This window comes from Alosa alosa, chromosome 10, assembly GCF_017589495.1.
Source record: "Alosa alosa isolate M-15738 ecotype Scorff River chromosome 10, AALO_Geno_1.1, whole genome shotgun sequence".
NCBI lineage: Eukaryota > Metazoa > Chordata > Actinopteri > Clupeiformes > Clupeidae > Alosa > Alosa alosa.
Window position 1 is genome coordinate 24,686,475 of NC_063198.1, and position 27,082 is coordinate 24,713,556.

The 27,082-nt window shown below is 42.4% G+C and overlaps 3 protein-coding genes across 7 annotated transcripts in view; 2 read left to right on the forward strand and 1 right to left on the reverse strand.

Moving 5' to 3' along the window:
• The first annotated feature begins 124 nt into the window (after positions 1 to 124).
• On the forward strand, positions 125 to 2,631 carry camk2n1 (calcium/calmodulin dependent protein kinase II inhibitor 1). Its single transcript, XM_048256044.1, has 2 exons — positions 125 to 737; positions 1,463 to 2,631. Exons 1-2 carry the CDS (start codon positions 569 to 571, stop codon positions 1,531 to 1,533), a joined length of 240 nt encoding a protein of 79 aa, XP_048112001.1. The 5' UTR covers positions 125 to 568; the 3' UTR covers positions 1,534 to 2,631.
• Positions 2,632 to 8,149: 5,518 nt separating this feature from the next.
• LOC125302060 (ATP-dependent RNA helicase DDX19B-like) lies at positions 8,150 to 20,610 on the forward strand. Its single transcript, XM_048255016.1, has 12 exons — positions 8,150 to 8,396; positions 9,034 to 9,088; positions 9,310 to 9,372; positions 9,537 to 9,672; positions 10,199 to 10,291; positions 10,817 to 10,919; positions 11,816 to 11,930; positions 12,333 to 12,510; positions 14,203 to 14,440; positions 14,653 to 14,815; positions 17,456 to 17,647; positions 18,390 to 20,610. The coding sequence occupies exons 1-12, from the start codon at positions 8,340 to 8,342 to the stop codon at positions 18,449 to 18,451; spliced, it is 1,455 nt and encodes a 484-aa protein (XP_048110973.1). The 5' UTR covers positions 8,150 to 8,339; the 3' UTR covers positions 18,452 to 20,610.
• Positions 20,611 to 22,104: 1,494 nt separating this feature from the next.
• pusl1 (pseudouridine synthase like 1) overlaps positions 22,105 to 27,082 on the reverse strand; it is a 25,824-nt gene continuing 20,846 nt past the window's right edge. For 4 of the 5 annotated variants that reach the window (XM_048255237.1, XM_048255238.1, XM_048255235.1 and 1 more), the window contains exons 7-8: positions 24,196 to 24,250; positions 22,105 to 22,825 (exon numbers count right to left, since the gene is read on the reverse strand). In XM_048255237.1, the coding sequence (XP_048111194.1) occupies positions 22,613 to 22,825; positions 24,196 to 24,250 (268 nt within the window). In that variant the 3' untranslated portion in view covers positions 22,105 to 22,612. The remainder of the gene's footprint in view (positions 22,826 to 24,195; positions 24,251 to 27,082) is intronic. The other variant, XM_048255239.1, reaches the window with a different exon arrangement.

Sequence of the window (27,082 nt, forward strand, 5' to 3'; positions counted from 1 at the left end):
CATTTCCCCAATGTCGTAGTTTTGTTCGCCCATATCTTCACAGTCCTTAACTGTACACATAAACAGACACGGTACTGCCAGTGCAAATGTTAAGTTTTCAGTGGATAGGTATTCTCGCCATTTGTAATTTGTTTGCCTGCACCAGGAAGATCCCGGCACAGTGACGCGCTTTCTCCATCGGGTCTCGTAGGGATCCGTGTTTTGCATCGCTCTCCGATTTGCATTTCTTTCTCAGATTTTCCGTGCTACGTTCCAGCCGCCCAAACCTGCGCGCATACCTCCGCAATTGTATGCCTTCCAATTTCCCAAGTTGCACGTTTGGAAACCACTGGAAAATTTGAATATTGTTTCTATGCGAAGCCAGTGGAGTGGAGAGGGGAAATTCGGAAATTCGCATCCACTTGCTGTTAGACTACACGTGCCTAGAGAGGTAGGCAAAATATCACTGGGGTTGAGGACGACAGTGTGGGAAATTTGCCGTTTTTCCATATCGGATTTAAGGATATTTTCTGTGTAAGCAGTCTCATTTGGCTTAAGCGTCGGTTGAGTTAAGACGTTTAGGCTAGATATGTCGGAAGTGCTACCATACAACGAAGATAAAATGACTGCTTATGGGAACGAAGGGGATGAAGACCACCTTTCCTTCACCTGTCGCCTACAAGATACCAATAACTTCTTCAGTGGTTCACAAAATAAGCGACCACCAAAGCTTGGGCAGATTGGGCGAAGCAAAAGAGGTAATTGTCAAATTATTATTCGATGTAAGACCAAACAGTGCAAAATTCTATATTTTCCTCGGTGTTGAATCGTTGAACATACATTGAGATGTGGATGGAATGATGAACGACAAAGGAAATCATATTGTGCGTAATGGATGCCGTTTAAATGCGGTGGTGTTTTTCTTTGCCGTTTTATCTGTGTGTAGCTATTCTTCCATGCGCAGTGAACACGCCAAACCACGACAGCATTACATTTACAATTATTTATGTTTTTCGTCAAAGAAATTGTGCCTTATCTGTTTTTATGTAATGTGAAGTGTTCTGCAGCAGTATATTTAGCCTTATTGAATAACGATTTTATATTGACACTAAATGCCATTTTTAGTTCTGAAAGTAAAGAATGGTGGTTCATGCATGTATACATCTGTGTGTGTGTGTGTGTGTATATATATATATATATATATATATATATTCCTCTTCTTCCCTTCCTCTCTGTCTGTGTGTGTGTGTTTGTGTGTACAGTGTACATGCAAGCCCCTGTGATCAGTGCATGTCTATTGATACCAACAGCTTCTCCAGTGCATCTCATGATACGCAAGAATTACCTGAATGTTAACAGGATGGAAATCGTTTAAGACAGCCCATCAGTCAATGTTAATGTGCCATTGCCTGATGTCATGACAGAGCCTGAGCGCAGCGCAGCGCGCAGTACTCACTAATCCATTCCCTCTCTTCATTGGCAGTCATTGAAGATGACACGGATGCTGAAGGGGCGATGGAGAACCCGACAGAGAAATCCAACTCGGGAGTGTAGAGAAGAAACACCCCACGATGGCACCCAAAGACTCGTTTTGTATATTTAGCATTGATGGTTTCTACCCAAAGACAGTGTAAGACAAAAGCACCCTTTTCCCCCTCCAAGGCAGCAAGCGCTGAGTGTAACCTTTCGACATCTCGCCATCGTCGCCACCGAAAAGTCTGTCCACTGGACTCATGTCCAGTGAGGCAGCAAGCAAGCACACTGATCCGCAGACCAGGGGAGTCTGCACATGTGCATGATGGAGATCTATGTTTTTAAAACAAAAAAGCACTCACACACACACACACACACAATTTTATTTTTCCCTCACATGGAATCTGAAGCAATGACAATGGAGTGTTTCCTTGGTTTTAGAGAGAGAGAGAGTGCAATAGTTTATACCTTTTTTGAGGTTTAAGAGTGTGTGTGTGCATTTCTACACCAAATCAGCATGTTGCCCTCAAACTGTGGTTTGGTGTACAAATCCTGAGGACGAGCGGGCAGAGGCAATCTCTGATTCTGATAGCAATCGTGACTTTCTTCCACAGATGGATGTAAAATGATCACTTAGAGGAGAGATATTTATTAAATCTTTGGATAATGTTTTTCAGTGTTTTAAGTCTGAGCAACTGTTTTGTAGGAACAGGATAACAAAGATTATGTTCTGTTATTTGTTTTATTTTGTTTTTTCTTTTGTAATGTACTGAATTTTGATGTTGCTTGACAGTTTTAAAACCATCAGCTCCCAATGTCTTTTGCAGCAGGTTATTTTATACATAACACATATTTATAAGCTTGTCAGGGTCATCTGGAATGTTAAAGGTCATTATGATGAATACTAATAATCTAGAGAAACTATTTCTATTGTGTAAAGTAATATTGTAGGTGTGCCAAATTTACAGCAGTGTCATGTTTCTCCTGTGCTCTTGGCACAAGTCCATGTTCCTTTGCTCATGTTTACAGGGCTGTTTCATATTGGTGGTTTAAACCCCCTCCTTCCCATGCATGGCAAACCTAAAGACCTCGAGACCCTTCTTAATATAAACAATGTTGTAGCCGTTTCACATGCATTTCTACCGTAGCATCTGTAATAAAGATTTTTGGAAACCTGGAGCCTTGGAGCGAGGCATTTCTTTGGTCAACGGCTGGGTAGCTGTGTGTCAGACCCTGGCCCCGTGTTTGTGTTGTGTTGTGTGTGCGCTGTTTGCACTGCCCAGAGACATGACATTTGCAATGCTGCCTCGCTGTTTAAATCATTCATCATCTGGGAGGAGCCTTTTGTCAGTGTACAGCATTTTTAAACTGTCTCTGCCCAGATCTCTAACACACACATGCACACACACACACACATGCATACACACACACGAACACGCATGTGTGCACTCGCAACTCACACACACACACCAATGTATATGAAAAAGGCCAGGCCATGCCATGCCCAGCTGAATGCCATCTGCAAACATGTGTACAGAGTGGAGATGGGCTTTGGCATGAGTTTGCCAATCCCAGCTCCGCTCTCGCAGTCAGTCAGAAGAAGCAGCTGGCTGGCTTGCTTGCTCGCTCGGGTTTGATACCATGGCAACGGATGCACCTAGCATGCAGTCAGAGAGAGAGAGAGAGGATAGTCTTCAGTGCAGAACTGTTCGAGACGATCGGAATCTTTCAAGGAATGTGCCCAGACGCCTTGCTGATGCAGAGTCAGGCTGGACTTTGTTTTCTTGTGTGTGTGGTCCGGTCCTTTCCTTGTGATGCTGCATTTCTGAGTCTTTCATGTGTTAATCACACACCTTTGAATGGGATGCTTTGTGATGCATACCCCAGTAGATCATTGATAATCATTGATGTGATTTGTATGCAACTCTCGAAGTCTAATCCTAAAAATCATAACAGTTGTTATTTCTAACAATGGTCAGTATAAATACATTAGTCTTTGGGAATGGCATTCTATAAGGGTTGATTCTGTGTTGATATCCCACAAAGACTACACAGATGCATTGTGGTGGCTATTTCTAGTTACTTCTGTACATTAGCATAATGTTTATTGAGTCTGAAAATGGAAGGAGGCCAGCATTTGCATGCTCTTATTTTAGAAGCAACAAACTTCAGTCAGCAAGTGTTTACATCCACACTGAAATTACTGCCATGCTCTCGAGTCAGGCGCTAAGTAGACCTAATTAATTACCCTCTCATTGCAGTCTGGACTGAGCAGGCTTTACACTAACAGTAGCATTTAACAGTTACTATAGGGTCTCTATGAAGTGAGATGGCTTCACTAAGACTTATTCACTTAACCTGTGTATTTTATGTTTACTTGAAAAATAAGTATTATGTAATAAAGTATTTGAATAAGCCTTTTTGACACACAAGGCACGTAACGCCATCAATCATGCAAGAATATCGATCCAAATTTCTAATCAATTTCAAATGATTGAATAGTGATTTCACACCGTGGCAAAGTGAGACTTAACAATGAGATGTATTGCAATCAGGGACGTTTTTAAGCAGGCTCTTGTAAAAGCCAGACAGACTGGAGGGGTGGGGGGATTCTGGCAGTAAAAGGGCTCTCCTGTCCTGTCCTGTCCTGTGCACTCCAATGAGAGTGGCCCTTGTGAGGCCGAACCCATAAAGGACTAAAGGCACGAGTGCAGAGAGAGAGAGGCCCAGAGGAGATGCCTTGTGTCGGCCGAGGCTATCGGAGGGGTTACGTAAGCGGTGGCTTTGGTGGAGGTTTGCGAGGGCAGCACGAGGTCATTCTGACGTGAGTCTGGGTGGGGTGGGGGGTATTCTCACTCTCTCTCACATACACACACACACACTGCTCCTGCATGGCCACATGCAGGGGCTGCAGAGGAAAATGAGTGTGTGTGGGGGGGGGGGGCACCGACAGGAATAGCGCTGAGTGTTGGTATAACCCAGGCAACCGTGGGGGAAACCACGAGTCACCGCTGGGTTGGCACAGGGGGATGAGGCAACACAGAGACATATAAATGCCCCTGTGGGGAATTCTGTTGCCCATCCCGCGGCCTGCAGGCAGTCCTGGCTCATCCCCCTTTGTCCACCGACAACCCCCCCCCCCCCCACACACACACACACACACACCCTCCCCTGACATGACGACCTCCTACAGAGACACAACCTGATGCTGCTCCAACACTGCACTCATGGAAAGTTGTAGTGTGATGTTATTGCACTCATGTTGGCTGCAATATATTTTTCCTATTATACACTACCAAAAGCGGTGACCTTTGCTAAGGTCATGCTTCTGAGCAGTCAAAACAAATAATCGTGAGGAGGATATTCAGGTTACAAGTTCCTATTATCGCCTATAACAACTACCCTCAATATACCACTCTGGACAACAACATCCTTCTGTTGTCCCTAGCATTTGCAGATTCATTGCTCATGTCCATAGAAACTCCTAGATTCCACACTGCCACACAGAAACCAACAGAAAAAAAAAGATGGTAATGGCAGTGAGCAAGAGTGTGAGAGTCATTGTTGGCTGAGCTGTTGCACGGTGTGGCACACTGCTTGTTGTTTTCACAGCGCTCCCTGTTAGCACACAACGAGGCATTGCTCAATATGTGCACCATGCACACAACAGAGACATGCTGTTGGCTGGCTGGACTGTTGCCATAGTAACCATTACAGGTTTTTGCTCTCTTGGCTGCTGCAAAGTCGTCGGGGGGAAAGAGATGAGAGAGAGTGAGGAAGAGAGAGAGAGAGTGAGGAAGAGAGGAAGAGGGTGAGGAAGAGAGAGAAAGAGAGACAGGCTTTAAGAGCAGATTTTTGGTGCAGGGGCTTGGTGAAGTGTACTCTTTGCAGTCGCCTAAGAGTGTGTAGCGTCCGCCTCACTGTGTTTATCACGTGTGTGTGGTGGCATATAAAATCCCCATAATAGTAAATGTTTTTTTTTTCCCTTGAGCAGCTCGCTGCTCCTCCACTGAAGTGGAATGAATAATGTAATGCTTGCCTGCAGACGTGTATGGCACTTTTAGAATAAAGAAATCCCCATCACACAAATCCTCGTACACTCATGCGGTAATGACAGCTGTAAGCATCTCTATCTGTACTCTATCCTGCACGGCCTTGCTCTGCACGCTGACCTGTCCAGCTGATCTACCTATGGCTTTGCTGCTCTTCATCTGTTGTTCTGAGTGAGACCTTTTTTTCACAGCCCTTTGAGAGACCAATGTCACACTCAGCTTCACAGATTAGAAGTTCAGCCAATAACATGGCAGCAGTCCTACATGCCCGGGTGTTATATAAAGCCTGGCTTGAGGTGCCGGGTTGGCTGTCGGCTGTACTGTGCTGTGCTGTGCGTATACAGGGAATGGTGTTTGTATGTGTGTGTGGGCGGTGATCAGATCTGATGTGTTCCTTGTGAATTAGTGAGCTCCCTGAGAAGAAGAGAGAAGCAATCACTTGGCCAAGAACATGAAACACAGAGGCTGACTGACATCATCACCCAATCTCATGCGTGCATGGCGGTGGATATCATTTTCACAATGGCACACAGACACATTGAGCAGCTATCGCAGTAGAGAAGGAAGTTTGGCAGGGCCCAGGGCAGTATGGCATGTAACTAAGCCAGGCCCGTTAATAAAACATGCCGTCCCAGATGGGAGTCCACCACTGGTCACCAGGGTTTCTCAGAAAACCCACTCACACCCCGGCCGTACCCTAATACACTGAAGCAGAACGGTGCCTTCGCCCCCACAGACCTCAAAACAGTCATTCAGAACACGGCATTCACTGTCAAATACACTTACTTTGTTTGTGATCATAGAAACGCTGAATTCTTTTTGTAGACTTATGATCTCAGACACGGGTGCTTTTAGGACAGCAGAGGTGTGTGTGCGTCTGGAGTATCAGAGATAGACCCGACTTTTACCTTAGTTGGTTCACAGAGATGACAAGGAAAACTGAACACGCCTTTGCAATGTCTTTTTGACTATGAGGACACAAAGGCAGATTAAATGTCAGCTTTACAAAAGACCTCATGCATTATCCATGCGCCGTTTATTGGGCAGTATCAATAAATGATTACAGAATTCATGTATCAGCACAGATATGGAACAACCTCACTTTCTGGTGAAATTCATAATAGCATTATACTGTTTGATTAATATTACATACGGGAGCAAAACTAACTCTGATGCACTAACTGGCTGTGAAGGAAGAAGACAAAGCCAGGCTGATTGTACTGTATGCTCTCATAGTCATGGACGTAATGCCCTTGATCATTAAGCAAGAACATGTGCACACTCACACACATTTGGAAACATTTTCTTGCTAATTTACTTTGAAATCAGGCACCTTCCTTTATATATAGGACTAGTGCTTAATCCTTGATATATAAATATGATTTATAATAGATTAACTCAATCACATTTGCATTCTTTTAAAACTTTCACAAAATGAGTAATTATTCATAATTAAAAGCAAATGCTGTTTCTAATGTAAAGCCAAGAACTTTATTATATACTCTGACTCCTACATACTGTATGACTCCTACATATCCTATACAGTATGTTTGGAGAAAAAGATTTGTGTTTTAAAACCATCACACCTGCTTTGTCTCTTAACTTCAAAAAATCTTTCAACTTCATCCTGCAAACTCACAAAACACATGGCATGCCTTGGAGCCCTGGTGAAGGCCAACAAAGAAGAGAGTTGGCACAAGAGCATATTCATTTAAATAGCTCTTTGTCATTCTTGTCGAAGAGTAATTACTCATTAAAGAAAGATGTTGGACACAGATCAATGTAATCTTCTTTTACAGCCAAGGCCGCCTCTTCTTCTCCTCGTCTCTATGCGTCCAACAAGAAGAAAAAAGTCCAAAATCAATTCTTCATTTAATCCCCTCAGCATCCCTGGAAGGCTTTGCTTTCAGAGGTGACTGTCTCCATCTTGATAGGGAAAGGGATCGTGCCTTTGACCTATTTACAGACCACAGTATCCTGGAGGCACTGGAGCACTGTTTTGTTGGCAAGAGGGCTACTCTATAGTGGCGTATACCCATTCATGCTATTTGTTCATCAAATGAAAATTATGCATAATGGAGTGAGACTGAAACAAAGTTGTAAAACAACGGCCATCATATAGGATTGATCTGTGATGTTTCCGAATGATCAGTGTAAATCGCTTTCCAACAAGTCAGTAAACATTTCATGGCTGTGTGAAGAATGGGTCATTCTGTTTCATAAACAAATATGTTAAAATATGTAAATATGTGGCTTGTAAAAAAAGTATAAGTCCCCCTAATGTTGAAAATGTAGGCTATTAAGTGGAATATAATCATACACTTATTACCTTGAAGTACATTTTGTGCTGTGTTTGGTCATGGGGAGTGGAACATTATTTCAGGCCTCATCTTTAAACTTCCTCACAAGCCATTTGTCAGTAGGCCACTACATTTGTTGAAGGCTTTGGGCGAGTCTTTTTTCTAGTTATGTCTAGATTCGGCATACCCAGTTACGTTTGACTCTATATGAACATTTAATTTACATTCATTTCAACTATGTATTTATTTTTTTGCTAACAATTATAAGCAACCTGACACCGATGAACAACTCAAACGTAATAGGAACCAAGTGACTGTAGTCGTCAATGCCTGATTTTCCCGTCGGACGCGTTAGCGTTACACACACTCGCGAGGGTGGTAGATTCCACACGCCATTGTAAAAAGCCCTCCCTTGTCAGCTGTGTGTTTAAGTGGAACTGCGTGAAATTAACAGGCCGGGCAGTGTAGCTTTAAAGTTATTTGTTAAAGTGGGTCAGTGTTCAACACAAAAAAAGTTTTTAGATTCACGGCCACCATGGCGACTGATTCCTGGGCCCGTGCTGTTGATGAGCAAGAAGCTGCCGCTGATTCGGTAAGGATAAAGCATGCACTTTACCATGCTAACGTTAGCTAGCTAATACCAGGATAAGGCCTCTATTTAGCTATTTGTATAAGCTGTAACTACAACGCCTGTGATTATAATCCTTAGCTATATTTACTCTTTAAAAATGTGACGGAACATTACGGCAAGGATTTGTAGAAAATGCAGTAGTGTATTGCTTATTTGACTAGTATCATCAGTCTGTTGTTATTCAGCCAGCTAACTAACTTAGCGAAGAGTAGGTAACTACAGTCAGTTAGAGCTAAGTTACCGGCCTGTTGTTGTTTTAAAACTTAGTAGATAGCTATCTAATTAGTAAACTATAAAGCCTATTATAACCCCTGTCTGTCCACCATTAACATTTTGCGTGTTGTTTCTTTGCTATCCCGACTTGGGTAACGTTAGCCTTAGGAGCTTATCTAGCTTGTCTATCTCAACGCGTCCGGGGCATCGCAGCCGTGTATCAATTCAGTAGAACATATTAGCCACACACACTGTACAACTTCATCCTTTACTCTTGTCTTTGTTTCTGTTTCCCTATTGTAAACAAGAGGCAGAATTAGCTCTAGGTTAGCACCTAGCCCTGTCAGTGGTGGGTGAAGTAATTTTATTTTCTTTAAATTGGCAGATCAGTACCCTGCAAATTAGAGAAAAAGAAGACAAAGCCAAACCCGAGGAGAACGGTGAGTTCGACTATTCGGTGTTTGCAATGACAGTCGTTTATATGGACGGAAGACTCATCTTCTAAGTCCAGACAGAGTGTAACGTAGCTGTGGTCAATCATAGACTGTAGTAGAGCGTTTCCCCCCAACTGAAATACCAGTGTACCCACCTTCTACAAATACACAATCTTATCCTATACTAAATGTGATGTCTATTTATGTGGCTCTATCATCTTTCTTAGGTACAGTTAAGGCTGATGTCCAGGGAGATGGACAGGTGGCAAAGACAGAGGAGGAGGATAAAGGTAGGCGTCATGAATGAATCTGACACTCTGTTGGTTGTATATGTAGTGTTTGTCAACTACTTTGGGTACACTCTTCACATGCAGTATATTTTATGACATTGAAGGAATTGTTTGTTAACACTCACGAGTCAGGCACTAAATGTTGTATAATATGTGATCCACAGAGGATAAGGCGGCACAGTCCTTGTTAAATAAGTTGATACGAAACAACTTGGTGAACACAAACAATCAAGTGGAAGTTCTTCAGCGAGATCCAAACTCTCCGCTCTACTCGGTCAAGTCGTTTGAGGAGCTGCGGCTGTAAGTGACCCTCTGTGTCTGTGTGTATGCCATGACTAACCTGATACACCAGGTTTTATACCATGGTCATATTCATTCATCACAAATGTTACTGAAAGAAACGTTATGTACTTTGTATCTGTGAAAATGTTTTGTTGACAAAATTTTAAGAACTACAGCTGCTTTGTTGTGCCTGGTCTTTGGGAACATGACGCTATCTGAGTCTTTGGAGAAATCAGCAAGCCAGTGATGATATCTAGAACAAACCTTAGTCACTTGTCCAAGTTAAGTAGCAGGTTGGCTGAACTTGTACTCAGTGTCTGCCTAATGGGCCATTCACACCAAGAACGAAACGATAATGATAATGGCTATAGCTAATATGAAGAACCACATGCACACACAAACTATAATGATAACGACACAGACGCTTACATCTTTATAGTTGCAGTTATCCTTATAGTTGCCGTTATGATTCCTGGTGTGATTGGCCCCTAAAATCTGTGTTTCATGTTGACGCCTCATTCACTGCTGGTGTTTTGTTTCACAGAAAGCCTCAGCTGCTGCAGGGAGTGTACGCCATGGGCTTCAACCGACCCTCCAAGATCCAGGAGAACGCCCTGCCCATGATGCTGGCTGAACCGTGAGTATGCATAATGAGCTGTGCAGGAAGGGAGAGGAGAGGCTGCAGGTGCACAAATGAACCACTGGAATTGAACACCTCAAATATTAAAATTATTATTACTATAGGTATGTTAGTTTAATTCATTTATTCAAGTGAAGCTTCTTTCTTTCGACGGATGTCTTGAGGTGTATGTAGGCATTGAGCGCTAAGAGACTAATAAATGCAGTCTAGTCTAGAGTACAGCCCGTTTCTAACTTGCTGTGTACTTATGAGGGGCTTCAAACAGAGCAAAACAACTCTGGAACATCTCCCTTAAGGGCCGTTCACACCATGAACAATAATTACGACATCAAAAAAGTATTGCTCCAGTTAATATGAATGACAATGTCTGACAATGACACATGAACTGTAACGCTAACAACGCTAACATTGGTATAGTTATTTTTATAGTTATCGTTCCTAGTGTAAACAGCCGTTTATTGCCGTTTATCTTGGCTCTCGATGGTGAAACGGTGTCTCTAACGTCCCCTGTCTCTCCTTCAGCCCACAGAACCTGATTGCCCAGTCCCAGTCAGGCACAGGTAAAACAGCTGCCTTCGTCTTGGCCATGCTCAGTCGAGTGGACCCTGCCAACAAGTGGCCACAGGTAAGAGCGTTATAATGGGCTAGATTAAGGGCCGTTACATAGTCAACGCATTGGTACGAATGCGCATCCAAAATGCTACGCATGTGTACGCTTCGGCCGCCATTATGCGTCGATGTGTAGCAAAATGTGTCGTCCCGTTTTTTGATACGCGACGCATGTAATTTACATGTGTTTCCAATGTCGGTGCATCGCCCACTAGGAGCTATGAACAGGCATGTGTTTCTTGCTTTGCTCTCTGCTTGCTTGCGTTGACTATGAAATGGCCCTTAACTTGACATGACTAAACAAGACATGAATGAAATGTAAATTAATCAATTTACACTGCCCCCTTCTCTAACATGACCCAATTATGTCTTTATCCATGTGTTTAGAAAAAGTGAAGCTTAATAATATGCTTTCCTCTACTTAAAGGCCATAATATGAGTGTAAAACGCTGCTGGTATATATTGATACTCTGATTCTAATGGATTTATGTGGGTGACTGAAAAACCTTGAAACCCTGAAAAAAAACGACTCTAGTGTAAATTCACATTAACGTCGATGACAAAGTCAGTCTTGTTTCTTAAAGGTGCCATGTGTAAGAATTGAGGTAAAAATATCCAAAAAATTAGATACACACATCAAAAGAATGAGAAGAAACAAGGGTGATGTCATTAAAAAAAGGACAAGGTATAGTGCTGCAGAGATATCAACCTGAATTAGCATGCTAAATTACTAGCCACAGCCCGACAGGTGTCATAATACCAGTTTCGGCCATAGGAGGTGGTATGCGGGCAACATGCTCCATCTGCCCCATCTTTTTATGGAATGTGGAGTATGAATTGATTTTTTGGCGGATATTACACATGGCACCTTTAAACTCTGACTGAACGGCTCTACCCTCTTCCTCTCCACAGGCCTTGTGTGTTTCGCCCACCTATGAACTGGCCCTCCAGACTGGAAAAGTCATTGAACAGATGGGGAAGTTCTACCCTGAGGTCAAACTCATCTATGGAATCCGTGGGAACAAACGTAAGGATCACTGTCATTGAATAAAAAGCTTATTCGGGCTATGAGGCTATCCTAACCATCATATTAGTCACCAGTAGTATTGGTAGCTGGCTGCCATGTTAAAAAGATGATCCCAACAAGTTTCCCAACATCACTGATTCCATTGCTGATCTGGTTCATACCTGGTCTAGTCCTGTATCAGTCATCTGTGACTAACAAAGTGATCCAGATAGTGATTGATTCTTTTGCAAACTTAAATAAAAGCAGTCCGGTTTTCTGTGAATGTGAATGCTTTCACTGGTTAATGAAATGATCAGGATGGTGATTCCCTCAGGAATGACAGGAAGTGAATTTACTCCATTGCAAACAAAACATTGAAGTGATTTGACTCGGTTGACTTGATTTGGTTTTGGTGTTGTCTAGTGGATAGGGGGATGAAGATACAGGAACAGATTGTGATTGGCACGCCGGGAACCATATTGGACTGGTGTCTGAAGTTCAAGTTCATCGACCCCAAGAAGATCAAAGTGTTCGTGCTGGATGAGGCCGATGTGATGATTGCAACACAGGGTCATCAAGACCAGAGCATCCGCATCCAGAGGTGAGTGGAGATGTGAGTAAATAATAAACAAAGGTCAAGAATGTGGTTTGAGATGATCTGAGGGAAATCGAGCTTTAACTAGAGTAGCATATTATAAATGTTAGTTTCCACTGTGGTGGCCTGAGAGGTCCTGCTGTTAAAGTTGCACCACTGAGTTGTTGTGTTGAGTTGCTATTGGCTGCATAGCTGTCTGCTTCTATATGGTGTAGCACTGAAAGAGAGAAAAGCACTGCAGGTGTGAGTTTGTCCCCCTCAGAGTAAGATTATGGCATTGATCTGAATTTTTTGGATTTTTTTGGACAGTTGAATTTAGCTATGCATCATTTACTGAGCTCAAAACCTGAGAGATTGACATAATCTCCATAATTGACATGTTTCATTGAAAGTGTCAATTAAGTTAAAGCTGCAGTCGGCAAGTCTGGCAGATTGATGGGACTTTTGATGGAAATTTTGAATGTTTGCATTCCCCCATTACCTCTGAGCACCCTCCCATTGAGTTTGTGCTCGTCCGTGCGTGTGCACCAGACTGTGATTGCCAGTCACATTTCACACAGCTCTGCACTGATGGGACCAGAAGAACCGGAAGTGGTAGATTTTCGCAAAACAGGCTCTACGTAGAGGTAGAAATGCAGGTTTATTTTAAAACCGGCTGTCAGAGCATTGTGTCGGTTTCAGTGAATTTGATCAAAAAATCTTGCCGACTGCAGCTTTAAATGGAAGGGAACAATTTAAAAGTGGTCTAGAATTGGTTTAGAATCTTATCAATCCAGCAAGACTCACAACATATGCTAACTGCATGCAGGTGACTGACCGTTGTGTAGCATTGAGCGTTCTCTGTCTACTCTAAATCCATTAAATATGCCTGCCAATTGAGTCATATTTCTCATCTAAAGTAGCAGAACAACGCAAGTGACAAAGAAAATAGAAATGGGGTGTGTGTTCTGCTCAAAGTTCTGCTCAAAACGTAGGGAACAATTTAGAGGTGGTTTAGATATGGTGTAGAATCTGATCAATCTAGCAAGTTGGTTGTTGCTACCCTCCTATACCCTCTAGGGATGAAACGATTACTGGAAACCGTGTGTCTAATCCTTCCCAGCTTCATCCAAGCCTGCTTTTGACATACAGGAGGCCTGGTACAATGAAACAAAACTGGTACCCTATTGATTCTGTTGTCTAATTAATGGTTTTAACGATTTTGCTATTCGGATTAGGCTACACCTGATTTTAAAAGGCGTAACATTTTCACCGCAAAACGTGCACTGTATCATGTAGCCACTCTGCATCTTTTTATGTTCGCGTCCACATTAAATCCATTCCACTCACGTTATCAGGAAAATACAGTAGCCTAAAGTTTTATTTTGAACACTTACTTTGGTCTCACTCATTGGATCCAAATAACAGAAATAGCAAACTTCAAGTAATGGTAGGGTAAGTTAAGCTATAAGGGCATAGCCAATTAAACATGACCAAGGAAAAAGTGAACGGGACACTTTTTGAAACTATTTCAGCTTGTGTAGGCCTATCAGTGCTTTCTGCACATATTGAACACCCTTTTAAAAATACTGTGATAATACCAAAAACCGTGATAAATTTGGTCACTATAACCACGAGGTTAAATTTTCATACCGCTACATCCCTAATACCCTCCCACCGGAAACAATCTTTTTCATTGTCCACCCTCCTCGCCACCAGGATGTTGCCCCAGAACTGTCAGATGCTGCTGTTCTCGGCCACGTTTGAGGAGTCCGTGTGGAACTTTGCCAAGCGGATCGTGCCAGACCCCAACATCATCAAGCTGAAGCGTGAGGAGGAGACGCTGGACACCATTAAACAGTACTACGTCAGCTGCTGCAGCAAGGAGGAGAAGTTCCAGGCGCTGTGCAATATTTACGGAGCCATCACTATTGCCCAGGCCATGATCTTCTGCCATGTAAGAGACCGCATGCACTCAGTGCACACATACTGGGGAAGAAGGGGCTTTTACAGAGGATGCAGAGAAATGATACTATGTGGAATAAGTTCTCAGCCACTGTGCTGGTATTCATGTAATCTTTTGTATTGGGTGCCCTGTGATCTACTACTTTATTGATTGATTTTTGAGTGTAGTGATGTGCAAACTGTTCTCTGCTGTTGTGTATTCAGACTAGGAAAACGGCAGGCTGGCTGGCGGGAGAGCTGTCAAGGGAAGGCCACCAGGTGGCGCTCTTGAGTGGCGAGATGGCGGTAGAGCAGAGAGCCGCCGTCATTGACCGTTTCAGGGACGGCAAAGAAAAAGTGCTGGTCACCACCAACGTGTGTGCCAGAGGTAAGAGATGTTAGGAGCGTTTATCCTCTCAGTATTGACGAGGGCTCGGAATCACAAAGTAATGCACAATGCGATACCATCACGACACGTTGCCCATGGTAACGATGGGGTATCGTCAGTGAGGGTTAAAGTGGAGCAATCAAGGAACTTTGGTATCATGATACAGCTGTGTTGTAGTACTCGAGTCCGAATCAGCTAAATTTAGAGACTCTTGACTTGGACTTGAGCACTGAATGACTCGAACTTGGACTCGGACTCGTACATTCAGACCATGCAGACTTTGAAAAAATTGCGGAAATTGGGACGAGGACGATTTTAATGTCCAAATTATTTTCAGTATTAATATTAGTGCAATGGAGTGCTATTGCTTCATGTCATACATCACTCCATGTTCCTACAATTAACTTTAATGGCGCCAAATGCCTGGAGACACGAATGCCTCGAAGGTTGTCAGTTTTGCATTTAATAGTGACTCGACTCGGACTTGACTTGGATTTTTTTTTTAATGACTTGGACTTGAACACTGGAGACTCGAACCTAGACTCGGACTTGAGGCATAGCGACTTGACTACAACACTGCGATACAGCAATGCAAAACAATTTACAATACATCATAATAACCGTGGAACTGAAGGAAATTACTCCTTAAATGGCAAAAAGTAGTAATTATCCATGTTTTACATGAATAACAAGGAGCACTGTCTACCTTAGAGAGTTTATAAGCTCAGCAATAATGGTGAGGATAAGTAAGCTTTAAAGGGGTTTTGGAATACAATTTTGACAGTGAATATTATGTAAACAAAGTGATTGAGAGGTGATTGAGATCACCTTGTTTTCATAATTGTGCTGTGCTCCATTCCAACATTTAGAGAGCAGTGTTTTTCAAACTACAGGCTGAGGAGAATGCTGACTATGGGACGGGGAGAATGCTGGTCCGCAGAGCCGCGGAGTCAAATAATGCCCGGTGCTTTTGTCACTTGTCTGATAATTTGCTGCGCAATAGATCAAGGAACCGCGGACCGGAAAAGGAAAACAAACGTTTCCGCAATCGGATTGGGATAAATGCAGAGACCAAATTTCCCCTCGGGATGTTATTTTTTATTTATTTATATATATATATATATATATATATATATATATATATATATATATATATATATATATATATATATATATATATATATATATATATATATATATATATATATATAAATAAATAAATAAATAAATAACATACTCTTTTGATCCCGTGAGGGGAAATTTGGTCTCTGCATTTATCCCAATCCGTGAATTAGTGAAACACACTCATCACACAGTGATGTGAAGCACATACTAATCCCGATGCAGTGAGCTGCCTGCTACAGCGGCGCTCGGGGAGCAGTGAGGGGTTAGGTGCCTTGCTCAAGGGCACTTCAGCCGTTCTTCCTGGTTGGGGTTTGGACCGGCAACCCTCTGGTTACAAGTCTGAAGCGCTAATGTCATTTAATGGAACAAAGTTGATCCTTATAACTTCCAACAGAGTTGATGGGCCCTATGACCCCAAAGTCTGCCATGACCGGGCCTCAGGTCAAAGAAATTTGAAAGGGGCTGATCTAGACCACTCCTTTCCTTTACAGGACTGCATTTTAGCCCCTTCCTTATAGCTCAAACTAAGTCCTATCCAGGCTGGGGCATGTTTGATTCAGCTCTAGCTAAGATGGCAGGAACAGAGCATTTGGTCAACAAGAAAGGTAAAAATCAAATCACCTCTTAAGAAAGCACTTTGGCTTCAAGCTGTATGAACAGCAATGAGCAGTGTTTCCCCTATGCAGTCGTGAAATAAACACGTGGAACGACATGGTTTGGGTGGATGTGTACGTGTACGGCACTTCCCCACATGAAAAACCAAACCAGAGACTCTGGTATTGCCTAATCACTGAAGAGCCTCTAGGGGAAACATTAAAGCAGTAATCAGGCTAAATATTTGCGATCTGAATATTAACCAAAATAGTTATTATTTCAAAATAAATCAACGATCAGCCATTAACAACAATCAACGTTAATCATGATCGGCCGTCCAAGTGCTGGTGATTATTGTTGATTATAATGAAAAGAATTGTGTAATGTTAAATGAGCTTGAATGTCTATTGGCCAAATCCCATCCCTAAGTGCCAATAGGCCAGTGCAAATAAAGGACGTCAAATTCTCCCCTTAACTCAACCCTAATACTAAACCTCTTTACAATAATGTTTTTGTCAAATTCAGCAAATGTCCTCTAGCTGTCTGTTCTGTGCTGATCTGCATGCACACACACAGCTCTGTAAATGGTAAACTGGTAAACGAAGTGGCTCAAACAGTGCGGTAAACGATTTCAGCCAGTCGGCTGTGAGGGATGTTCACCCTTCAACTTTTCTCTGTGAGCATGGAAAGGTTGGGTGGAGTTGATTGGCCATTGCACTTGAGCATCAACAACGCGTCAACCTTGAATGGTTATTGAATTGTGGAAAATCTTCAACATATAATGATGCATACTTCGTTTTATGTTTTCCATTCCAAAAGTAATAAGTAAATGGAACTAAAATGCTTTTATTAAAAAAAAGGTAAAAAAAATCAAAAATTCCTTGCATAGACATCACTGCCATGTCTCTCATTCACCCACAGGCATCGATGTGGAACAGGTTTCCGTGGTGATCAACTTTGATTTGCCAGTGGATAAAGATGGTAACCCTGACAACGAGACGTACCTGCACAGGATTGGGAGGACGGGGCGTTTTGGCAAGAGAGGACTCGCCATCAATATGGTGGACAGCAAGTCCAGCATGAACATCCTAAACCGGATCCAGGAACACTTCAGTAAGTTCCAGAACACTAAAGAGAACTCCTGAATTGGGAATGACAGTTCAAGTTCTAGTTTCAGTAACCTTGTCATTGAAAGGAGTGGCACCATCATTTTAATGGGATCAAACGAACATTGCCCTTTTGATGGAATCTGCACGGCTCCATCGTTGATGGTGTATTTTTTACTGGTTTATGAAACTGACCACAAACTATTTTTCATAGACTTGTCGGGCTGTTTCTGAATGTCTACCTGAAGATGTGGTTAATGTTAGTCTCATTAAATGTTCAGTTCCATACAGAGATGCTTTAGCAGCAGAACTGTGGGAATGTAAAATAACGGACAGTGTGAATAATGTCTCAGTAACTTGAATGTTACGCAGTGCAGTGTTGGAGAAGTAGGAACAGTGACTGCATTGACTGCTCGCGAAGTTTGGGTGAAAATGGAAAGACCGATGGAAGGATTCCTTATGAAAAATGGCGCGCACACACAACATTATTAGAGAATGGATGTCCATGTTAGCAGAAGATACCTTTTTAGGTATGTCGGGAGTGGAGTTGTAGGGCAAGGCACTGTAGTAATTTCACAATCCCAGCCTTTGGCTAGTCCTGACTTGTTCAACCTGCAGAGTGGTTACAACAGGCAGAGTTTCCCCTGCATGTGTTCTTTGTGTCCGTGGGTGTCTGTAGAGGTAAGACGTCAGTATATGCCGTCTTGGTGTAAATGACACATCTCTTTCTGCCTCTGTCATTCTAACAGAAAAGAAGATTGAGAAGCTGGACACAGATGACCTTGACGAAATTGAGAAAATCGCCAACTGAGAGCCCAGCTGGGTCACAGCGGTGGCAGCGGCATTTTTTCCCCTCCGCACTGGACTGTCCTGCACAGAGTTTTAATTTTTACGAGCGCAAACTCTCAACGACCACGTACACCACTGAAGATGGCTTATCTCAAATAAGTCCTTTTTAAATCTTTTTTTTTTTTTTTTTTTTTTCATGTCACAACAATGTTTTCACTCTTTGTACATCTAAACGAAGACCTCAGCACTAGTATTGTTGTGACTGAGTTGTTTGTAAAAAAAAAAAACTAAAAACAAATTAGAATGCAAACAAACAAAAAAAAAAAAAGTGGGTACACTGTGGGCCTCCTAGGGTCCCCTCACTTTTGCTGGCATTTCTGGCCTTAGGTCAGTGAAGCATTCTGGTATCACGTGGACTTGATCCCTGTTTTAAATCATTGATTGTAATGACAGAATCACAAATCCAAGGAGGGACCCTAAGAATTTGATCCTCATTCGGAATCGGTTCCCAAAAAGTTTGTGATCTCTGTAGAATATTTTTTTAAAAAAGGACGTCTTTTTTCAAATCAGATTGGTTTTGGCATTAGGTAGTCTATTGAGATGTAATAAAATGAATGTGGCGATAGTTTTCAAAGTTCGGATGATGGAACAGCATGATGTTGGCTCTGTCTCTGCCATTTGATCCTCTATTTGGTTTTGAAAATCAATAAATATGAATGAGTTTCGTTAACTGTTGCCAAAGTCCACAGTGACGTCAGTGTGTGTAGAACTATGCCAAAGAGATTGAATGGGAAGGTCCCTAATGAGGCCAATGGAACCTTGCTCTAGGATTTGGTTCAGTAATGACTGTTGTAAGTCAGGTACAAAGAGTGAAAACTTGTGCATGTTGAGGCTCTACAGAGCCAACACAAACACACACACACTGAAGCAGGGAAGGATGAAGGATTGTGTCAGAGACCATCTGACCGGACACCGCCACCATCAAATTAGTGTTACGAACGACCTTAAGAAAGCCCAGGTTTCAGTGGATAAGCTTCTCTGCCCCACTGCTGGGCAGCTGTAATCCTGCAAATAGACTGTTGAAGATGGCAGAGGTCAAAGCAAAAAGTCATTTTTATTATTTTTTAAATTTGTTTTTGTTCTATTGTTTTTAGGAAAGTAATTTGTCAGTTTTTTTGAAGAGCTGAAATAAGTTTACTTGCCAAGTGCATTCGCCCCTTTGAGTTGCTCTGGTTGTGATTTGATTTTCTTTCTGTTTCTAAATCAGAATTGATTGACAAACAGTCAGTATTGTTGCATTCAGCACCTGAAGTCTGTTCTGCACTCTGTCCTAGTCCTGTCAGAAAGGACCCTCTTAAATCATTGTAATAAAGTTCCTCTACATACAGGAAGTGAAGTCATTAGGAGCATGAGTTTCTGTAGCCAATCAGGATTGTTCTTGCAAAAAACAAACACACTCAAGAAAGTGAATGAGCTGATGAGTTGATGTGGAAAATTGGATTTGTTCTTGGCAAACTTAAGCATTTCCACTGCCTAGCTTCATGTGTTGAGTTTAAGGCTACGCACCAATGTTGTCTTCACCCAGTCAATATGAGATGCAATCACAAAACGCCACATCAGAGATTGTGTATTTTTTAACTCCATGTGTGATGTTGAATGCTGGACCCAAACAAACAACAAGGACTGCTTGATTTGTTGGAACACAAAACATTCTCCTTTCATTACATCTCATGTTATTGGCACTGATGCAAACAAGGATCCTCCTCCTTCATGCCATCATATCACTCCAGGCTAAAAACTTAAGTCATCTCGTTTTGGGGATGGCCTCAGCTCTAATGAATGTTAAACAAAGAAGTGTGGTGTACTGTACACTTCACAGAAACCTCCGCTGTCCTGGGGGTGTGTAGCCAACCTCCCTGGACAGTCACACAGACTCAGCGAACTCTGTGCACAACTCTCTACGTACAACTAGTCTCTGCAGTTCTGTTTGATTGCCTAGCCCAGGAGAAGCCATGGCGTACTTTTTGGCCCTTCACAGACTCCATACCTGTGCTCTGACGTGGTGGCTAGGTTCTGTATGACGCAGAAGGTGAATGAGAGAATATTAATGATGTATGAATGGCTTCTGTAGTGGTGTTTTCAAATCGAACATGTATATTAAAGTTGCATTGTTCCACCATACTTGGACAGGAGTCGTCTTATTTCAGTTCATGTTTTTGTGTGTGTTGAGAGCGAGGTAAAGACCAACACCGATGGATGCATACACTATTTTAATCAAAATTGTGTGTAGTGTGTGCATGTGTATGTCCACATAGCATAAAAACAAATTGGCTTTCAGATTGTCCTGTGTGGATCTGGTTTTTCCTTCTTTCTTCAACACTTGCAATACAGGGCAGAGGTTCTGCCCTGCACTGCAGCCGCCTGACTGCTCCTGTTCATGTCTTTTAATGTTCGAGGAAACAGAAGACGACAGAATGGAAGTGTTGCAGGCACAGCTCAGCTCAGCCCGTTTTAGCAGTCCTAGGTGTAGCTTGTTGCCATGGCAGCAACCAGTCAAGGCAGTGTGAGCATGAAGGGAAGTGATGTAGTGCATTTCAGGGCTTTTCTCGGCCCTTGCACCTGTCCGTGCATCAGCCAAGGCTGCAGGAAGCTGATAGTCATATATAACAGAGTCCAAGGCTGCAGGAAGCTGATGCCTATAACAGAGTCCAAGGCTACAGGAAGCTGATGCTCATATATAACAGAGTCCAAGGCTACAGGAAGATGATGCTCATATATAACAGAGTCCAAGGCACCTTTCTGGGATTTTTCAAAAGTTTGTGTGTGTGAATAGATTCTTATCTACCAGGGCATTTCATGAAATGACGTTTCTCTTTCAATCATACAAATGGTATGTTGTCTGTAGGCTGAGATGCCAATCTGTTAGAATGTAAACATTTACAATTTCTCTATTGCTTTGACTTGGTGAAATAAACTGGGATCCACTTGGTCTTCATGAACACCTTTGCACAGCAGACGTCATCTCTAGTGAATGTGTTCACACGTTTTCATTGGGTTCACACATATCTCACACCCTTTTGCAAAACAGGTAACACAGATGTCATTCAAAGACCCCAAACTCTATTGGTTTCCCCATGCTAAACAAAAGAAAAACATCTTTTCACAGATTCCTTGCATTCCTTGAGATTCCTTGCATAAGTCTGAATCTCTGATACACCTGTGTCAAACTTCTTTTGCACAATTCTTCAATCAGCAATCATTCGTTATCCATAAGAGATGCATGGTCTGTTCTGTGTTGCTATTTGCAAGTATGAATCTAAGGCACATTTAGAGAAAGTACTATATTGCCTATTTGGTGAAGAAAACCGTACAAAAGGTGTTTACTGTAGGTCTATTTTGATGAAAAATGACTAGTTGTAGTTCAATGAAATTTGTCTTGTCTAGGTGCTTACTGTAGATCTTACATGTCAATGACAGTTCCATCTTGGGAGAAATCAATACAATTATTTTTTATTCACTACATTTTGTTTTTTCAGTTTTTTTCTGATACCAGAAAAATTAGAAAGAAATGGAACTCAATGCTCATTTTGAGAACTGTATTTTGCATTTTGTTGTCCAGTGTGTAATGATTTACTGAAATCACACAGTGATTTGACAACAGGATGTGTTGTTTGAAGGCAAAATTTGCTTTTGCTGCATGTTTTGAGAGAGTAACAGCCTTTTGCAAAGAAAATGTGTGAGTGTTAACTGTTTCGAAAACGTGATGTCAGAGTTGACACCCGCATCAAAGTGATCGAGAAAAACTGCAATGCAGTGCAGCAGAGTGCAGAGAAACACTGGCAGTCATTCCTCTTCACTGGAGTGAGCGAGTGACCATCCCGGTGTCAGATCTAAAAAAACAGACAATGTATCAAATTGTTTTGCCACCAAAAACAAAATATTCCCTCATTACCCTGACAATTTCAGGCAAAGCACAGCACAGATATACAAGTTGCTTAGATTTTGTCTGCTCCCACCAAGACCAAAAACATGACTGGTATTTCATACACCTGGAGATATTGGAACAAGACATTTTTCACTAGATGACCACTGAACGAGACCATAAGTTCATCTGTTCAACATAATGGAGCTGTTTTTATTTCCCCCATCAGCTTACAGCTAACGCTGCGTGGTGTTTGGCTACTTATGGTGAGAGGAAGGGTGGAAGGTAAAGGTGCCCATCCTCATCTTCACCTGACTCCCGGTACTCCACTTGTGTGAGGAAAAGTCCATATGGTGGGGCCATGATATTGGTGGGGAAAGCCAGCGAATCACGAGCCTCCAAAAGGTCCTGGATATCAGAGGGGCGGAGTTTCCCCTGACCTACAGCCACCAGTGCACCAGTCATCCTCCTCACCTGAAGATGGGAGGGGTTAGTTAATAACAATAATAATAATAATAATAATAATAATACATTTTATTTAAAGCGCCTTTCAAGTCACCCAAGGACACTGTACAATAAGACAAAAGGATATAGACATAAGAGTAGCATAATAACATCAGACAGAGACAGTATACAAGAGAACATAGACATAAAAGCAACATATACAGGGACAGTACAAGTAGACAGTACACATAGTAAAACACACTATAAATTCAGCAGGAGACAGACAGTGCCAACAAAAGTAGAATAAAATAAAATAAAACAGTAATAGAGGAGCAAGTGGGATGGAGGAGGCATGGTTATGAGTAGGAAGGAAAAGCAAGAGTGAAAAGGTGAGTTTTTAACATGCATTTAAAGGTGGACAGGGAAGTGCTTTGACGTAGTACAAGTGGGAGGGAGTTCCAGAGTTTGGGGCCAGCCACGCTAAAGGCCCTGTCACCCATGGAACGTAGATGTGCAGTGGGGGTGGATATGAGGTAGGCATCAGTGGAGTGCGGGTTGGTTGATAAGGGGTCAGGATGCTTGAAAGATAAGAGGGTGCAAGATTGTTCAAAGCATTGTTGTGCTTTGAAGACAAGAAGGATGATTTTGAATTGAATATGGTATTGTACAGGCAGCCAGTGTAGTTGATGGAGGATGGGAGTGATATGTTGCCAGGGCCTGGTACGGGTGAGAACTCTTGCAGCGGAATTTTGTATGTATTGTAGCCTGTCGAGTAGTTGAGTTAAGCAGGTACGCCACGCACATCAACTCATTCAGGCCACAGTGTGACTGACTCTGAACACCTGAGAGTAGAACACCAAACAGGAATGCAGCGAAACCAGGTTACCCAGGTAACTTCAGGAATAAACACTGATCTCAAAACAATATGTCACTTTAGAAGAAATATATGCAGTAAAGCATTCTTTTGGAGGTCAGTGGTTACTCCTGAAATAACCTCACTTCATAATATAACCCTCAGCAATACAAGCTGTCAATGTTGGGGGACTTTGTGTCCATAACACATTCAAGTGATAGTGAATCAGTGACTTTTAAATGTGATTAAACCCTCAGAGGGATCCAGTAGCCTGGTTCTGCCTGCTTATTAAAATATCTCCTTTATGAAAAGTTTGTCATTTCATAAAGGAGATATAATTTTGAGCACTTTCAGTCACTATGTTGATCGATAAGCAACACTTTTGCTGGAAACCAGGTGATGAATATGTATGGTCATACTAGGAGAGGGATCCATCCAATGCTTCTTGGAATCAATCTCTTATTCTTCTGTGATATTGTAGTGCATACTACTGACCACCAGATGGCAGTGTGCACTTAATGCGAGGAGAAAAACAACAAAGCCTCACCTGTCTGTACAGAAACGACCTGCTTTTGAAGGTTAAGTCCCAATGCTGGATATTCCTGGAAAAGAGCAGAAAACCACAGAAAACACTCCTGTAATAATGACTACTGCAGAAGAACAGTTTCTTTAAATACCAAAACCATCAAGACATGCACAAATCTGAAATTTATTGTGAAACTAAGAGCCTATTTTGGCCATGTATTTTTGTACTTTGTAAATAGTCTCTGAATGGATGGTGAGGCCTCGAGTCTGTGTGTGTGTGTGTGTGTGTGTGTGTGTGTGTGTGTGTGTGTGTGCGTGTGTGTGTGTGTGTGTGTGTGTGCGTGCGTGTGTGTGTGTGTGCGTGTGTAATGCGTGTGTGTGTGTGTGTGTGTGTGTGTGTGTGCGTGTGTGTGTGTGTGTATGTGTGTGTGTGTGTGTGTGTATGTGTATGTGTGTGTGTGTGTGTGTGGTGTGTGTGTGTGTGTGTGTGTGTGTGTGTGTGTGTATGTGTGTGTGTGTGTGTACGTGTGTGTGTGTGTGTGTGTGTGTGTGTATGTGTGTGTGTCCGTGTGTGTGTGTGTGTGTGTATGTGTGTGTGTGTGTGTATGTGTATGTGTGTGTGTGTGTGTGTGTGTGTGTGTGTGTGTGTGTGTGTGTGTGTGTGTGTGTTGCCTGAGACTGTGAGTCAGCCGCATGTGTTTTCTTCTGCACCCACAGGTTTCTTGGGGCATTTCTGAATGAAGCACAAGCCTGTGTCTCTGTTTGTGTGTGTGTGTGTTTTGTGTGTGTGTGTGTGTGTGTGTGTGTGTGTGTGTGTGTGTGTGTGGTAGGGTTAAAGGAGAATTCCGGTGTGATATTGACCTAAAGTGTGTTGAAACATGATACCGAGTGTGAACGTATGTCTCATAGCCCATCTCGGCTTGTCCCCTGCACTCCACTGAATTATTTTTGGAATCTGATCCCTTATCATACCTGTTCATTCTTACTTGTTGCTCGACTTATCGTGACTAAATTCAAGATGGCTGCAAACGCTTAAACTTCGTGGAAGATACTGTCTGTATAAATCGCCTTGTAAGTAAACTACCAGTGCTTTTTCAAAGTTCTCAATGTCTCGTTTTAAATGTCAGGGCCCTCGGAAGTCTACCAATGAAGTGGGAGATACATTGAGCCCTCGTAAATGGGTGTAAAACAGTGATTTATTTGCATGGCTAGCCCGATGCAGAAACACCACTATTGAAAAAACTGTTGGTAGCATCGGCTAACTAGCCAGATTTTGGAGTGCAGGGGACAAGCGAGATGGGCTATGAGACATAATGTTCACACTCGGTATCATGTTTCAATACACTTTAGGTCAATATCACACCGGAATTCTCCTTTAAGTGAAAAATGAGGAAATATCTAACCTTTTAGGACACCAATTTTCTTAGTGAATGAATAATGTATCATAAATAAATAAATGTTCTTCCTTAAAATACAGGGGTCATAAGTATTCCCACCCCTATGTTAAATTCCCATAGAGACAGGCAGATTTTTATTTTTAAAGGCCAGCTACACTTTAGGTCAATATCACACCGGAATTCTCCTTTAAATAAGGTTGTGTGAGGAGTGTTTGTGCGTCAGTTGGCAGAAATCGCAGCGTCTTTAAAATGTCACCGGCTAGCGTTGAGGATTTCAGCTGTCTATGAATTCATGAGCATCCAAGACCATCCTGCTGAGAATTTAAACACAGTCAGCCACAAACATGCTGCTCCCAGACAACAACATTAGAAAAACCAATGAGCGTTAAAGAAGCCCTATGCAACAATTTTAGCAAAAATGACCTTAATTATGCAGGTTGAGAGTCGTTCTGATGGTTCTACAACACTTTTTGGGTCGTTTGGAGGGTGCTTCGTCTCCCCCTAGTGCTTCTCCGCGGAAAAAATTAATATGCAACTTTCTGGTCCCGTCCCGAACAAATCCGGATGTGACTCAGTGGAAATATCCAATCGTGTCTCGAAAATTGATAGACTGCAGACTGCCAAACGGACTCAGACTTGGCTTTGTTGCTGTTGAAATTGTAAGTAGCCTACCCTTGGATGAACTTCGTTTTTGTAATGTGGTTTAATAGTCTCTTGAACAATGGGTTTGCTCGACCGTTTTATTGTGAGCCCTGTATGTGTTTATCTTGGTTTCTTGATGGCTAGCTCGCTAGCTAGTGGGGGTTTAGCGTAGCAGTCACTTGCTACCGAAGCTGCAGGGGGAGCTATGTCATGAAAAATGCGAGCCCAAATCAGACGAAAACCCAGAAACAGCGAAGGAATAACCAGACCTGCATAGGGCTTCTTTAAAGCTCTCTAAGGGTTTTTTCTTAGAGCATACTCTAAGTCTGATTTGTAAACAACACAATGGCTTTCCACCAGTCAAGCTCTGTGAAAGACAAGGTCACTGTACTAGACAGTCAACTGAAGACCTCCACAGGTTGTCCATGATACATTTTTTGAAACCTTCCACCCTTTTCTCCTTTCTCAAACCACATTCAAAAAACATCTGACAGTCTGACAGCAAAATCAAACAATTGCCTCATAACAATTGCCTCAACACCAAGCAATGTCAGAGTACTGATCTAATGTGTGACTGAAGTGTGAGCAGTTTATATATACAGGGAGAGAGAGGGAAGAGGAGGAGAGGAGGAGTACAAGAGAGGAGGAGAGGAGGAATAGGAGGAGTAGAAGAGAGGAGGAGAGGAGTAAGAGAGGAGGAGAAGAGGGGGAAGATGGGGTGGGGGGGCTTTGCCATGTGATCCGAGTCATAGATTGCTCTCTGTGTGCAGTCTGAGCCGGATACGAGCCTGGGCCTCAGATTCTATCTTTATTCCAATGAACAAATAATTAATGGACCCCATGGGCTATTAGAGATGACATCATCACGCC

Excerpts from the sequence above, each read along its gene's own strand:
- camk2n1 (XM_048256044.1), top strand. The coding sequence starts at position 569 with ATGTCGGAAGTGCTACCATACAACGAAGATAAAATGACTGCTTATGGG. Across the intron at positions 738-1,462 it reads GATTGGGCGAAGCAAAAGAG|TCATTGAAGATGACACGGAT; the intron begins GTAATTGTCAAA and ends CTTCATTGGCAG.
- LOC125302060 (XM_048255016.1), top strand. The coding sequence starts at position 8,340 with ATGGCGACTGATTCCTGGGCCCGTGCTGTTGATGAGCAAGAAGCTGCC. Across the intron at positions 9,089-9,309 it reads AGCCAAACCCGAGGAGAACG|GTACAGTTAAGGCTGATGTC; the intron begins GTGAGTTCGACT and ends CATCTTTCTTAG. Across the intron at positions 17,648-18,389 it reads CCGGATCCAGGAACACTTCA|AAAAGAAGATTGAGAAGCTG; the intron begins GTAAGTTCCAGA and ends TCATTCTAACAG.